The sequence below is a fragment of the Hyaena hyaena genome, unplaced genomic scaffold (genome assembly GCF_003009895.1).
Source record: "Hyaena hyaena isolate Hyena2069 unplaced genomic scaffold, ASM300989v1 scaffold_633, whole genome shotgun sequence".
Taxonomy (NCBI): domain Eukaryota; kingdom Metazoa; phylum Chordata; class Mammalia; order Carnivora; family Hyaenidae; genus Hyaena; species Hyaena hyaena.
The window spans coordinates 1,102,635-1,118,922 of record NW_024081266.1 but is presented as its reverse complement, the minus strand read 5'-3'; the positions used below and the strand labels follow the sequence as shown (position 1 = coordinate 1,118,922).

Below are 16,288 nucleotides of genomic sequence, written 5' to 3'. Positions count from 1 at the left end.
TATTTTTTCAATGTGTTATTTTTTCCATTTTAAAGTTGACTTTTTAACAATATGTACACTTTTTAATTGTAAAGATTTCTTGAAAAAATTCTTTTTAAAAATAACATGATTATAGTACAAATATAATGAAGTAGGTGCTGGACAATGATGAAAGAGATAAGTGGTAGGTGACTGTAGTAAGTAACAGTTGGGGCTAAGTGTGAATGTGGTAAAGAAGGGGACAGCAGAACGTAGGTGAAACTACACTTCAGATTGCAACTAGCCTAAGAGTATAAACCTTTCCATGGGCCTCCACAGTGCCTAGCATACAGTGTATCATGGCAAGCACCAAGAAAATGGCTGGATTTGTTTTATTTTTATTTTTTTACAATGGGAAAGTCTCCTTTTATTATTCAGATAGGTATCTAAAATGGAGACAAGATTAAAGTCATCTCATAAGATTCTGGACAACCCAAATGTTCTCTTAGCATGTATCTTTAGTCAAGTGTTAAGTGTTAACAGGATTTATTTATTTTTTTAATGTTTTATTTATTTCTAGGAGAGAGAGAGACAGCGTGAGCAGGGGAGGGTCAGAGAGACAGGGAGTCACAGACTCTGAAACAGGCTCCAGGCTCTGAGCTGGCAGTCAGCACAGAGCCCGACGCGGGGCTCGAGCCCAGGAACCGCGAGATCGTGACCTAAACAAAAGTCGGACGCTTAACCGACTAAGCCACCCAGACGCCCAAAGTGTAACAGGATTTTAATTAAAGATGCCAACTAAAAACAATCAGGAGCGCCTGGGTGGCTTAGTCAGTTAAGCATCCAGTGACTCTTGATTTTGGCTCAGGTGATGATCTCACAGTTTGTGGGTTCAAGCTCTGTATTAAGCTCTGTGCTGACAAGTGTGAGCCAGCTTAGGATTCTCTGTCTCCCTCTCTCTTTGCCCCTCACCCTTCCCTGCTTGTGCTTATGTGTGTGCTCTCTTTCTCAAAAATAAATAAACATTTTAAAAATAAATAATAAAAAACAACCCGTTGTATTTCTGAAGTTTATTTGCAAAACGATTCTCTGGAATCCAAGGAGCCTTTTCTAATAGAAATAAGGTTATCAAGAATGGTTAGAGTTAAGAACAGGTCAGAATAATTCCCTTAGCTAAGCTAGAATACTAGATTCCCACTTCTTTTAAGGGGATAAATACTCAGCTTGAAGGAAGGAGAACACACTGGATGTGATGAACAATATATTTCATCTCTACCTGCTCTGCCCCACCTCTTGATGCCCTGGGCTCTGAAGCAAATGAGTGAATTAATCTTCTTCCCCACTGATAGCTGCTCCTTTCCTTAAACTCACTAGCAAATAAATTGTTCCTAGACCTCCTTCCACCCCTGCTATGAAGATTTTCACACACATGAGAAACAGATTCCTACCAGAGAAGCTACCCATAAGCAAAAAATGTACACAAAGACATCTGCATATATCTTTGAAGCTTAATGTTGATTTAATATTCTTTCCTCCATGTTCCCGAATTTGTTAATCATTCCTTTAATTTTTTTAAGATTTTTACTTTTAAGTAATCTCTACACCTCACATGCGGCTCAAACTCATAACCCCTAGATCAAGAGTCACATGTTCCACCACCTGAGCCAGCCAGATGCTCCCATTTCTTTAATTTTTAATGAGTGAAAAGCAAAATAAAGTCTTATTTCCCACTCATTCCTTTGTCCCTAACTTTTAATACTAAGTAAAAATATTTAATCATAATTACTATTATACAATAAAAGACTTTGTGACCATTCTATCATCAATATTTAATCAAAACAAATTAAAAAATTAAAATTCAAACATACCTTTTTGTAAAACTTGGTACAGCTGAACCATCGGTCTTCCCATAATCCGGGCTACTTAGAAGGTTAACTGGGACTCTTCCAAATGGACATGACTAGAAATGTTTTGAAAGATTAAGTAACCAACTAGGAAAGAAGCATAGACCTCACCGCTATTACTTTAATCAAGGTAGATTAAAAGTAACTTACCCGTTTAGCTTTATTTGTTTGTTTCAAGGGATTTCGATGACCTATTTCTGCATCTTGAGGGGGCATGTTTTCTCTATACAGGAAGAAAATACACCCAATTTTTAAAGAATAATACTAACATAGGAATTGCTATTAACTGCTAATGTTATACTCTAACACTAAAATATAGATGTAGGTGTATAAATAATGTAAATGTATGATGAACGTTTAAAAATCAGATTCAGATTCCTTACCCATACAAAAACCTGGCTTTCGTAGTCTGTCCTCTGGAATCACAACTGATGTTCCTATTCTGTAAATGTCCAAGTGAACTGGGGAATGATTCTTGAGCAGTTAATACTGTAGATGCTGTAAAAATATTTAAATTGTAATTAAGTTTATAAAGACATAAAAATACACAAAAAAGTAATCTCACAAACATGAATACTTAAAAAGATAATTCAGGGGCACCTCGGTGGCTCAGTTGGTTGAGTCTGACTTCAGCTCAGGTCAAGATCTTGTGGTTCATGAGTTCGACCCCCACACCAGGCTGTGTTGACAGCTCAGAACCTGGAACCTGCTTCAGATTCTGTGTCTCCCTCTCTCTGCCCCTCCCCCATTTGTGCTCACTCACTCTTTCTCTCTCTCAAAACAAAAGGTAATTCATAGTAAACATTTGTCCCCAAATAAGATATGCAGACATGAAGGGGTGCCTGGGTGGCTCAGTCGAGCACGTCGGGCTTTGTGTTAACAGCTCGGAGCCTGAAGTCTACTTCAGATTCTGTGTCTCTCTCTCTCTCTTTGTTCTTCCCATGCTCACACTCTCTCTCAAAAATAAGTAAAAATTAAAAAAAGAAGTATATGCAGACATGAAGATGTTGTGAACATAATTATCTAACTATACTTGTAATGATTTCAAAATTACATAATTGTTCTCCAGAATAAAGGTACATTCTTATTTTCTAAAATGTCATTCTCTTGCTTAGAATGAGATTGAATTTTTTAATGTGTTACTAACTAGTTTGATAAGAAAAAAGAAAATTCCAACAAGGTTAATAAAGATTTTGGTACTTCTAAAAGCGCTACACCCCCTTTACATCTGAAATTTAATCTTAGATTTTGAACATTCTACAAAGATGGTACTTTTCTTTAAAATGTTATCCTGAACTCTTTTTTGCAGGACAACGTACCACAGAAAAGTAGTAGCACATATTAATACACTTACCTGATAAACTCTTCTTTTCCTCCTCTGATAGCAGCTGCTTTTTTTGAAGGTTTAAATTCCGAATGGCAATTTCCAGCATTTCCAGTGGTACTGCACCGCATTCTACAGCTTTATGAAGAAGTTGTTTACTTTTTTTGAAATTACCTAACAAAGTAAAAAAAATTGTCATTTAAATGCAGCAATCTTCATTCCCCAGATACTTATTCATTAGGATCTAGAGAAAAAATTTAAAAGTAGGTAAAAATATTTATTCCAAGATTCACGTACTTTATTTCATAAGCAAATAAAAGCAATTTCTCTCTTCTGGTAATACCTCTTGTCAAATAGTTTACTTATGTAATAAGTAGGTAACATAATCATGCATTCATTTTAGCATACTGTCCATTTTCACAAGTTAAAGAAATGTAACAAAGCAGTATAAAGTGGGGGGCAGCAAAAAACAAATAAAACAGAAACTCAGGGAAGGCAGTAAAAGGGAAAACTAAGCCCTAGATGTTCCTATAGTCCCAAGAACATCAATCTGTTATAATCCAGTACAATAATTATCACCCATAACAACATTTAGTTATTAAGGTTGACATCTTTTGCTAAAGGGCATTCTCCATCCAAAGATTCATATTTTAATAAATAATAATAAAGACTAGTCTTTAGCTAACAGATTTAGCTATTCCCCCAAAAATAACTAAAACCACCATAATTATCTGACTACAGGTAAACCACCAAATTTTCTTTCAGCTGCAAACCTACTTAATATCTTTTGTCTAGAATTTGATTTAAAAATATCAAATGTGTACATCATGTATCATATGTAATGTGTTATCAGCATTTCTGGGAGCAACTCAGCTATGCTACACACTTGGCACCTAGGATTTAAAAATGATTAAGAAATGGTTTCTATCTTCTGACAGTTTATAAATTTTAAGAATTTAAATGTATATGACTGATAGTGGCTAAGTATACATTTATTCAGAGTAGTGGTATTTCACAATTTAAGCATTTTAGGGCAGCAAAAGAAGATAGGCTAGATAAGAGCAAGTAACTAGAGGGATTAAATAAAGTAACAGACCCCTTTGAGAGTCTGACAGAAACTGGATTGTCCTCCAACCATACACACCAAACTGCACATAGAATTTCAGAGGTGTGCATACTTCCTGAAAACTCATTCATAACCTTGTTCAGAATAATAATTTTGACCTTGAAGCTACTCCAAATTGCAGTGGTAAAATGTATTTCTCTTTTACAGATAACAAAATTTGAGATTTTCAATATTTGTGTGTTTTAAAGATACAAAATTTGTAGTTGCTATTGATAGGCCATAAAATTTCAACAAATGTTTTAAGTAGAATGAAGAGAGAGGGTATTAAAGGTTTTGCCAAACTTACTTGAACTAGCAAGGAGGAATCAATGTTCCTAGGCAGAAAAGGAATGGTTTTTTAAAAGTCACCTGACAGAGCACAGGATAGATTAGAGATGTTTCAGATAACTAGGACTCAGAAATCATGTAAACAAGTAAAAGTTCAGGGTTCTCAAACCATTTCCTGAGCTGTTACAGTGCTCTTCTATAATCTCAATCCCAGGAAATAAATACATGCCAGTGACTGAGCCCTGCTTTGGCCACCATGATGGGGATTCTGGCTGAACCAAACCAATTGTGATGATGTGTGCACCACAGGTAATAAGTGGGATTAGAGTTGGAGCAGAAACAAGACAGAGGGAAACAGGAACATGTGGCCAGAGGACAGACTGAATATGGAACCAAAAGCCCCAGAAAATGAGAAAAAGAAAGGACTAAGGAATGGGTAGGCTAAAAATGTGGAAGAGATTGCCATGGTTCTATCCAAAAACTCCAGACTACGAAGAATCAAATGAACAAGAAATAAAAGCTTCTACAGCAGTTTGCTTTTTTCTGTTTTAAATTATAAAGAACTATCAATTAATACTACAATTTTATTTTGGTATATATTTTAGTACTATGAAAACATAGTATAAGGAAAGCTTATCTAAGCACTAATTTAACTATCTTATATGCTTCTCTTGAACAAATACTCAATGAAAAAGCCACTTTCCTTTAAACACTTCCTGAATCTAAGTAATAACACAAATACAATGTTCACACTTATATCTCTGGATTCTCTATTACAAGTAGAAAAGCTAGTATGTATAACAAATATTCTCTTCACTTACACTTAAGTGGCATTCTTCCTTCATACTGTCACTGATCAACTTTTATACCTTTAGCCTCAAATTTCTACTTCATATGTATGATTTAATATGAGAATGTGAGTTACAACACAAAGTTAACTATTTTTCAAATTTGGACTTGACATTTTCAAATTACCTTGTGATAATTCAAATTGTGCAAAAGATATATGAACAAAAGCAAATTTCTTGCAGTTTGCTCTGGCCATTTGAAAGTAGTCCCGCGCATCATCTGGCTCTTGAATACTGTAATAAAGATTTCAGAGTAAAATTCTAGGAAAAAGGACACACAGCTACCTAAGTTTGATAACTCCTTATTCACTTTTCTAAAGGACATGGGATTCTGGTTTTTTCTGTGTAAAATTAAATAGTAAGTTAATTTTTTACACATTTTTAGGCAGAGTCCAGAATACGTAAACTTTTGTGGAAACAGAGTTTACAATATTCACTTGTTAATTATAAACAAAAGGATTTGGTTAAAAAATATTAACTTTCTTACAATTAATCCTAATAACATGTCTTTTATAATGTAGTTATGTGCTATGTAATGTACTTAGTTAAATGTAGTTCAAAAGTGAATACTTACGCTTTTAATTCAGCAAATCTCACTTGAATTTGAGCAAAACTCTCATTTTGGCCATATTTATCGGGAGGAAGTGCTTCAATTGCTTGACTGTAACGACCAATCAATTTATTTAAAAGAGCATCATTCAGAGGGACACTGTTTTTCTCTAGTTTGAGCAACAAATTCAACCAGTCCTCCGGGTTGTTTGCCATCATAATTTGGTTGACAGTTCCCGAGTTATCTGAATAAGAAGAACAAAAGATGCCACAACAAAGGCCAAATTGCGCTTTTTCTTCAAATTACAGTTAGTAATTTATATCCTTAGTATAAATATACATAAACCCCTTAAAATACCTTTTTAAAACTTTAACAATTCATATAAATGTAAGCAACTTATTTATTGCATATATGTCTTCATTAAGAGTTTATTTTACTCCAAAAGTTACATATTCTGAAGGAAAGGAAAATTTTGGAAATAAGTTTTTTTTATAAGTAGCTTTAAAAAATCCATTATGTAAGCACTGTCAACAATAGCCAAAACATGGAAAGAACCTAAGTGTCCATCAACTGACAAAGGGATCAAGAAGATGTGGTTCATCTATACAATGGAATACTACATGGCAATGAGAAAGAATGAAATCTGGCCATGTGTAGCAATGTGGATGGAACTTGAGGGTGTTATGCTGAGCAAAATAAGTCAGGAAGAGAAGGACAGATACCATATGTTTGCACATATAGGAGGATTAAGAGAAACTTAACGGAGGACCATGGGGGAGAAGGAGAAAAAATAGTTGGGGAGAGGGAGGAAGGCAAAGCATTGATAGATTCTTGAATGCTGGGAACTGAGGGCTGATGGGGGTGGGAAGGAGAGGAAGGGGGGTGATGGGCATGGAGGGCACTTGTGGGAATGAGCACTGGGTGTCATATGGAAACCAACTTGACAATAAACTATTAAAAAAAAAAATCCATATGTAAGGACGTCTGGGTGGCTCAGTCAGTTAAGCATCTGACTGTTGATTTTGGCTCAGGTCATGATCTCAAAGATTCATGAGACAGAGCCCTCCTCATAGGGCAGGGAATGCTTGGGATGGGATTCTCTCCCTCTCTCTACCCCTCCCGAATTCACGAGTGTGTTCTCTCTCTAAATAAATTAAAAATTAAGAAAAAAAAAACCTATATAGTCTAAAAAATTTTATGCTGTAGCAGCATAATTCTATTTCAGCACCCTAATATCCAAAGAAAACCTATACCTCCCCCACTACCACCTATAACAACTTTGTTAGAAAATTCTTCATCAATGACTTATTCGTTAAAAATTTTTAAACTTATTGCCCTATTCCTAACATAATCTTCTTTACAACTTCATCCATCCAACATTATCTTCACAGACTTCAAACATACCTTTAATCCAATTAAACAAAATCAATTTATAAAAGATAAGTAACTGATATGGTTATTTTCTTCTCCCTCCAAGTTACCCATATTTCTCCATAGAGATTGTAATTTATTTTTTTACTTTCTTTACTGTCAATTGTTTTAAAAAGAGAAATCGAATTAATGTCAGTCTCCTGTTCAAGATATTTTAGTCAGTACTAAACATTATTAAATTCAGATTTCCCAGAGAAACTATCATTCCTTCTATCAGTTTCAGTTACCTTCAATAAGAGCTAAATCTATGCTTTTATAAACAAAATTACCGTTTCTACTTTTTTACTAAAACATAACCTAACTCTGCTTTTCTATTTTAAAATTATTCTAGACTGGGGCACCTGGGTGGCTTAGCTGGTTAAGCGTCCAACTTCAGCTCATGTCATGATCTCACAGTTTGTGAATTCAAGCCTCACATCAGGCTCTGTGCTGACAGCTCAGAGCCTGTAGCCTGCTTCAGATTCTGTGTCTCCCTCTCTCTGCCCCTGCCTGCATGTTCTCTCTCTCTCAAAAATAAAAATTTTTTAAATTTTTCTTTAACTTACTCTGGACTGATACTAATTTCACTTTCCATTTTTTTACCTCACTTCCATTGCTTTCTTAACAAATCAGTCTACAAGATGTCTAAAAACCACTATGTTTGTAAAGGTATTCCCCATGTCTCTCAGTACTCCATTCTCCTTCTATTTAGAACTTAAATTGTGGGGCGCCTGGGTGGCTTAGTCGGTTAAGGGTCCGACTTTCGCTTAGGTCATGATCTCGCGGTTCGTGGGTTCGAGCCCTGAGTCGGGCTCTGTGCTGACTGCCAGCTCGGAGCCTGGAGCCTATTTCAGAGTCTGTGTCTCCCTCTCTCTGACCCTCCCCTGCTCACGCTGTCTCTCTCTCCCTCTCTCTCCTAGAAATAAATAAAAATATTAAAAAAAAAAAAGAACTTAAATTGTATCTTTATATTGCTAGTGTTCATTTGATGCCAAACATATTTTACAATTCAATGTAGTGGATAAACTCTCCCTATCTATAAATTATAGTTCTAAGCATCTTTGGGTTTCTCTCAATATTTAGGATACTGTCTTATGTCCCAGTTATCAATATATATTAAGTATTTACCTGTTTGGGGACACCAGAGTGGCTCAGTCCATTGAGCATCCAACTCTTGACCTCAGCTCACGATCTCAGTTTGTGGGATATAGTCCTGAGTTGGGCTCTGTGCTGACAGCATGGAGCCTGCTTGGGATTCTAACTCTCCCTCTCTCCTTGCTCCTTCCTAGCTCACAAGCACACACTCTCTCTTTCTCAAAAAAAATAAACTTAAAAAAAAAAGTATTGGGGGGCCTGGGTGACTCAGTTGGTTAAGTGGCCAACTCTTGATTTCGGCTCAGGTCATGCACGATCTCACAGTTCATGACATAGAGCCCCATGTCGGGTTCTGTGCTAACAGTGAGGAGTCTGCTTGGGATTCTCTCTCTCCCTCTCTCTCTGACTCTTCCTGACTTTCTCTCTCAAAATAAATAAACTTAAAAAAAAAAAGGTTTAAGTAAGCTAAGGATATTTTTAAAAAAATTTTTAATGTTAATTTATTTTTGAAAGAGAGACAGAGCAATAAGCCAAGGATGGGCAGAAAGAGGGAGACACAGAATTCAAAGCAGGCTCCAGGCTCTGAGCTGTTGGCACAGAGCCCGACACAGGGCTCAAACTCACAAACCACGAGATCGTGACCTGAGCTGAAGTCTGACGCTTAATGTCAGTTAAGCCACCCAGGTGCCCCAAGTGACCTAAGGATTTTTTTTTTTAACGTTTATTTATTTTTGATAATAAATAAACATCTCTCAGGGGCAGAGAGAGAGGGAGACAGAATCTGAAGCAGGCTCCAGGCTCTGAGCTAGCTGTCAGCACAGAGCCTGACAAGGTACTCAAACTCATGAGCCGTGAAATCATGACCTGAACCAAAGTCAGATGCTTAACTGACTGAGCATCCCAGGGACCACGTGACCTAAGGATTTTAAATACGCATCTTGGTGTTCAAACTCTGTTAACATTATTTAAATACATATAATAATGTATGGTGATACTAAGATTTTGTTTTAACACCAAAATGATTGGTTTCTAGGTTGTTTCAAGTGAATATTATCTGTCATCTTGACTAGACTTCAGGTTCTTCCATTTATTTTCAATCCTTCACCCATTTAATGGTCAGTATAGATATAACAAACTTATTCAAAGGTCACTTTTCAAACAACCTCAACAGTGTGAAATATAGAAAGAATTAGGCTGCTAAGCTAACTTTTCATAAAGCTAGGGTATTAAACTTTGGGCACGTTTTACTCATTAATTATCCAATAAATATTTAAGTACCTATTGCATGTCAGGCACCATTCCAAGCTCTGTAGATACAACAAAACAGATAAAAATCATGCCATCATGGAGCTTACATTCTAGTGGAGGAGACAGACAATAAACAAATTCATGAGTAAATTAGATATAAGACGATTAGTACTATGGAGAAAAATAATACAGAGAAGGAAGGGAGGAGACACATGCCCACACCAGCAGGTTGCTATTTTAAATAGGTGGGTGAAGAAAGGTGTCACTGAGAGGACCTTTGAAAAGACCTGGAAAAGGGGGACGCCTGGGTGGCTTAGTCAGTTAAGCATCTGACTTTCGCTTGGGTCATGATCTCGCAGTTCGTGGGTTCAAGCCCCGCGTCGGGCTCTGTGCTGACTGCCAGCTCAGAGCCTGGAGCCTATTTCAGAGTCTGTGTCTCCCTCTCTCTCTGATCCTCCCCTGCTCACGCTGTCTCTCTCTCTCTCTCCTAGAAATAAATAAAAATATTTAAAAAAAAAAGAAAAAGACAAAAGAAAAGAAAAGACCTGGAAAAGGAAAGGGTAGACAGTTATCTGGGGAGTGGTGTTTAAGGCAGAGAGCAAGAACAAAGGCATTGGGGTAGGAGCTGGTCTAGCATATAGGAGAGACAGGAGGGAAGCAGGCTAGAACAGAGTAAGCAAGGGAGAACAAGAGAAAGGCGTAGTAATAGGAAGATTCTCCCCTATCAAAAATTGAGTGTTTGACTTGAGTGTTTGACTTTAAGTTTATACATAATTTCATGGAGATTGGTGACGTCTTCTCAGTTTACAGAAAAAAATGGGGGAAAAATGGCATATCTACTGCTGACGGGTGTATCAGCAGAAATAACAGCTGACAATAATGGAAGAGTTAAGAGAACACTGTAATAAATTATATTGTTTCCATTTTTAAGAAAGCAGAAAATTGTGGGAATATTGCCACACAGAAAGGTTAAACTATAGGGGTACCTGGGTGGCTCAGTTGGTTAAGTGTCCAACTTTGGTTCAGGTCATGATCTCGAGGTTCATGAGTTTGAGTCCTGTGTCAGGCTCTGTGCTGACAGCTCGGAGCCTGGAGCCTACTTCAGATTCTGTGTCTCTCTCTTTCTCTCTGCCCCTCTCCTGCTCACGCTCTCTCTCTCTCTCTCTCAAAAATGAATAAACGTTAAAAAAAAAAAAAAGGGGGGGAGGTTAAATTATAAAGTGTCTATTGTCTAATTAGTAAAGAACAATTACTGAGGAAATTCCAATTGTGAATACGCAAGGTTAACACTTCATTCCTTTACATTAGAGGGCACTCAAAGAAAAGGAACCCACCTGTAGTATCAGCAGAGACTTTATTCAAGCTTAGCTCATCAGTAAGGTCTTCATTTTTAAATTTATTTTTAATATCTCTCACTTTGTTCATTATAGAATCAATTGTCAATTCTCTGCCACTTAAGTCCTCAGCCTCCATTTCTAAGGCAAAAAAGTGAACTGGTCATATCGTTCTTTTTTTTTTACTATCATTAAAGAAAAAAAAATGTTTCAACTAGATTTTTTTAAACCCAGAAGTCTATAGCATTAGTTATACGAACACATCTAAACTCAGATATTAGAGTGGTATTTGTGAAGCTATATGTATAAAAACAGCACATCCTTGCAGTCTGTCCAGCAAGGTTTCCAACAGGCCACGTACACCTTTTCTTCCCAAAAGAACTTCAACGAAGTCATTGCACAACACAGATATTGCTACCCCTCCTTAATTTCACACTTTCCATTTTTCTTCCACACTTTTCCTTTCACTTTATCCAGAATTATTTTCTCTGGCCCATCTGCATATTCACTTATTATTTTTTTAATGTGAGGGAATGTTTGCTTGGATTCTGGTAATAACATATAGACATAAAGAATATTTTTGGTAACGAAAATAACCATTCTTTTATTCATCTGCTGTATGCCAGTAAACCTGCACACTACAAGTGCTTCCAAAGCAGAATATGTACAACATCATAACCCTTTATTGATAAATGGGATATCAGCAGACTTGTTCTATTGCATGTCTGGCATAATTATGATTTGCTATCTCAATCATTCTAAAACCAAGAATCTACTGTATTCTTACACTACTGCACACTTGCTCATGTGCACGGTGGTGATGTTGCAAAGTGTCTGCAGTCGTTCTTCCTATCAATCTCGGGTTTGTGATTCTCAAACATTAACCTAGTAACCCAGGGTAACTGACATCAATGCCGCCCCGACCTCGAGTTTGACAATGAAAATGGGTGAGTGAGTGGGCAGCTAGATACCACTATTTTAAGTCAGGTTCGAAAGGTAACTGTCAGAAGGGGGCCGCCATCTCCTCACTCTGTTCTAAAATACCAGACGAGAGGGCGTGTCTTTTGGGAGAGGATTTCCTGTCCCCCAAACTCTCCGCAGGTGCCACACCCGAGGTACACACCCACCTCCTGCTCCAGGGTCTGCAGAATCTCCCTCATCACCCGCCGGACGGGCGGAAGCAGCAAGACTTCCCCTCCCCCTCCAGTTCGTTCAGCCGCGCCCCACATCTCCTACCAGGCTCTGAGCCCTCCTTGCCTCGCCCTCACCACTCCCCGACCCTCACGGCTAAACAACCTACACACGGGCCGCCGCGGTTCCTCGGTGTGCCCGCAAGGGAGAACTCACCGCCTGAAAGCGCAGATGGGAAGAAAAGATGGAATCCAAATCCCTCTCCGTAAACACGTTTGAATTTCCCCGCCGCTATCTCCGTGTCTGCTCATTGCTCAGTTCTAGTCACGTGAGAACGTCTGCTGTGATTGGCTCGAGTGCGTAGGGCGTGACCCGCACTTGCGCGTTGGGAGTGTCTCGCGCTCCCAACGCCGGCGGGGCCCCTGCGGTAGGAAGGTGCTCGAATTCCGTGGGCGGTCTGGAGGTGTCTTTGAGCAGGCTTTCCTGCACTTCCCGGTTTAACCAGGCCAAATTTTTGCCTGGGAGGGAACCGCCCCTGGGCGGGGCTACCTGGGTGAGAGGAAAAGAGTGATAAGGTCGTTGCTCGGGATGTAAAAGGTGCCCTGTGAGTCGGCCCTTTCCGCCCCACTGCCTCCCGATTCTGTCCTTCATGCTCCCCACTGACCGGTTTAGGGAGGAGATGGCCTGAACGGATCGATCTCAGCTACTTTCAACCCTGTGGCCGGCTCGAAAATCTCAGTGCTTATTGTCCTTGAGCTTTAACTTAACGCTTTCCCACCGACCTAAATTTAGTAACTCCGCCCTTCCTCTTTAATCCAAGGCCTTCCCCTTTGTCAGGATTCTGCACACAATTACGAGCTGTCGGATTGCTGCGCCTGAACTTGCCGGATCAGCCCCCTCTCTCCGAGTTTGTCCCATTTAAGAGCTCAGGTGCCCTCTGGGAAAGGGCACCTCCCTAGAAATCTACCCAAGCGAGGCTTCTGCTGCTGAAGTGGCTTTGTGATCCAAGGCAACACTTTTCTCTGCCAGTGGGAGAGCTGTCTTTGTTGTACTAGCATTAGGACAAATGCGGTATGGTGGAGCAGGCTGGTTGATTTTGTGTGTGTAGAAACTACAGCTGTCACCTAACTCCAGGCTGTCCTTAGAACCCTCACATTCGCAGCTCTGCTAGCCACTTAGCCAGCAAGAAAGCCTTTCCTCATTTAATGCATGTTTCCATATCTACTTGGTATGTGATTTTACTTCAGCAGAGCAAAATCATCTGTTGTAGCATGGTTGGCTAACCCGTACCTTTGCATCATTGCAAGGAATTTTTTAACTGCAAGGAATTGATTATTCCACCAATTCTTGTTGATTTCTTGGGGCCTGATTTCAAAACTTGCATTTTCCTAAAAATACAGCTGCTGAATAACCTCAGCCTGATACTTCTTTCTGTACACTTATTCCCTTGGTGGTCTCTAGTCTTAATTTTTAAATATCAGCTATATACTAAATGTATCTGTCCAGCTGAACTCTCTTCCCTCAACTCCAGACTCATATTCACTGACTACTGAACATCTCCACTTAAATGTCTCGCAGGCACCTAAAACTCAAAATGTGCAAAACTGAGCCCCCCGTCTTCTTTACTCCCCAAACCTGCTTCTTACAAAATCTCTGTAAAAGATAATTTCATTGTTCTCATTTTTAGGCCAAAATCATTGGTGTCATCCAAGACCCTATCTAAGAGCATAGTGTGTTAGGTCCAACAAGATACTCCTGGAATCCTACCACCTCTCTCCACCTTCACTGCTACCACTCTAGTCCATCACTCACCTGGATTTGTGCAATAGCCTCCTGGCTTGTCTCCTTGCTTCTGCCTTTGCCTCACTTCAATTTATTTAACACAGCAGAATATTCTTAAATTACCTCATGTCACTTGTTTGCTCAAAACCCTTCAGAGCTCCCTGTCTCACTCAGAATAAAAGCCAAAGGTCCTTACAGTGGTCTAGAGCTTCACTGTTCAATATGGTAGCTACTAGCTACATATATATATGGCTATTGAGTACTTGAAATGTGGCTAGTGCAACTGAGGAACTAAATTTTTAAATAATGAACCTAATTAATTTAAATTTAAAAACTGATACTTAGTGCAATTATTGGAAGATTTTTAAGTATGTTTAGAACCTGAGTATGTGAATCTACTTGTTCACCTGTAAATCTTGTGAGATCTAAATGCAGATTAAGTACTTTCAATGAAAGTGCTTATAAGTGTAAATACACACTGGATTCTGAATATTTAGTATGAAAAAATAATGTAAAACATATTATGGATAATGTAAAAATTATTGATCACTGTTTTAAATTATATTTTTTATATTCTGTAGTAAATAAAATATATTATGATAATTTGTATCCCTTGTAACAGACCAGGAGAGATTGACATGACAGCTAAGTGCAATATGGTATCATGGATTGCATCCTGGAAGAGAAAGTGGACATTAATGGAAAAACTGATGAAATCCAAATAATAAATACCTGTGGTTTAGTTAATAGTAACATACCAGTGTTGGTGTCTTAATTTCAACAAATATACCATGTTAATATAAGATCTTAGCAATAGGGAAATTGAGTGGAGCCTATACACCAACTCTCTGTATTACACTCACAACCTTTGTACACTAATTTTTTTCCAAAATAAACTTATTGAAATTTAATTTCACCTGTTTCTTCTTACTTTTTAAATATGACTAATGGAAGATTGACAATTACATATGTGGTTTGCATTGTATTTCTAGCAGTGGTCTATAAAATCCTATAGTTTTACTTATCTCACCTACTTATTTAGACTATTTATTTTCAGACTCTCTACCTCCTACCCCACTAGAATGTAAATTCCGTAGGTGCACGAATTTTTGTGTACTTTGTTCATGACAGTATCCTTGGTGCTTAGAATGGTATCTGGTACGTTGTAGACACTCAATAAATGTTAGCTAAATACTAACATTTACAACCATTAGAGTATTTCAGAATCCTATTTCTCCTACTATACTTATAGACTTCTTGGAGACAGGAAAGTAACTATGTAAACTTCCTAAAAGTGCTCAAAGAATCTTTGTACACTGTCCTACAATTCTTAGCAACTATTTATTGTTAGATTATCATCAGAAGGTATTCAGAAACAAAAGTAGGTAACATTCTTGGCTAAATGTTTTACTGATTATTTTCATGGGAGGCATGTAACAATGTACCATTTGGGGATGAGTAAATAATTCCACTGCAGTATTTAGACACCTACATAAGAGGGTGTCTGTAGCTCTCCTACCTTACCCAGATTCAGTGTTTCTGACTCACCAAATTTCGATCCTTAACTGTTTATTGTTCATCCACTGGAATCACAGACCAATGGAGACCTACCTCCAAAGATGAGTAGAGAAATGAAGTTGTTCTAGTCAAGATAATATACCACAATCACTAGTTTGTCTGAAAACCAACTTCATCTGACAGTGAGTAAACTTGTTTATTTTCAGAGTCAAGCCTTCCACTAAACAATACAATTCACCAAGAGGCTATGACTTTAAGATGGAAAACTTCACTTTTTTTTAACACAAAAATTTAGACCATGTAACTTTGCCATTATCATCATGTCACTTTTCTCCTAATCTGATGATTTTCTGTTAACACAGTTCCTTTATTTTTTTAAATGTTTATTATATTTACATTAGAGAGAGACAGAGCATGAGTAGGGGAGGGGTGGAGAGAGAGGGAGACACAGAATCTGAAGCAGGCTCCAGGCCCCAGGCTGTTAGCGCAGAGCCTGATGACTTTTTCCCCCCAGTTATTGAAGTCATTGTTATATGAGTTCACTAAGCCCCAAACTTTGGTTCCCGAAACCATTCCCCATACTTGGATTTACTTTGTGCATGTGCAGAAGCTAAATTTCTAATCAACTGTAAGTTTTCACAGAATGTAGTCGGTTATGCACTGCTTTACAGTGATTTATTCTGGGATAAAAACATATTAGTATACCTGATTTGGGTGCATATAGGAATAGCATGAAGCTATAAAAATTGTGAGAACCTGTACAAATAATAGCAGGAAAGCTACATATCACAGA

General features: G+C 38.0%; 1 protein-coding gene across 4 annotated transcripts in view; it reads right to left on the bottom strand.

The window, feature by feature from the left end:
* TTK (TTK protein kinase) overlaps nt 1-12,489 on the bottom strand; it is a 39,245-nt gene extending 26,756 nt beyond the window's left edge. For 2 of the 4 annotated variants that reach the window (XM_039216429.1, XM_039216430.1), the window contains exons 1-8: nt 12,412-12,489; nt 11,065-11,205; nt 6,002-6,221; nt 5,555-5,661; nt 3,217-3,360; nt 2,246-2,360; nt 2,013-2,085; nt 1,827-1,918 (exon numbers count right to left, since the gene is read on the bottom strand). In XM_039216429.1, the coding sequence (XP_039072360.1) occupies nt 1,827-1,918; nt 2,013-2,085; nt 2,246-2,360; nt 3,217-3,360; nt 5,555-5,661; nt 6,002-6,221; nt 11,065-11,203 (890 nt within the window). In that variant the 5' untranslated portion in view covers nt 11,204-11,205; nt 12,412-12,489. Of the gene's footprint in view, nt 1-1,826; nt 1,919-2,012; nt 2,086-2,245; nt 2,361-3,216; nt 3,361-5,554; nt 5,662-6,001; nt 6,222-9,760; nt 9,780-11,064; nt 11,206-12,411 lie in introns of those variants that run through there. The other 2 variants (XM_039216431.1, XM_039216432.1) reach the window with 2 other exon arrangements.
* Nucleotides 12,490-16,288: the final 3,799 nt, after the last annotated feature.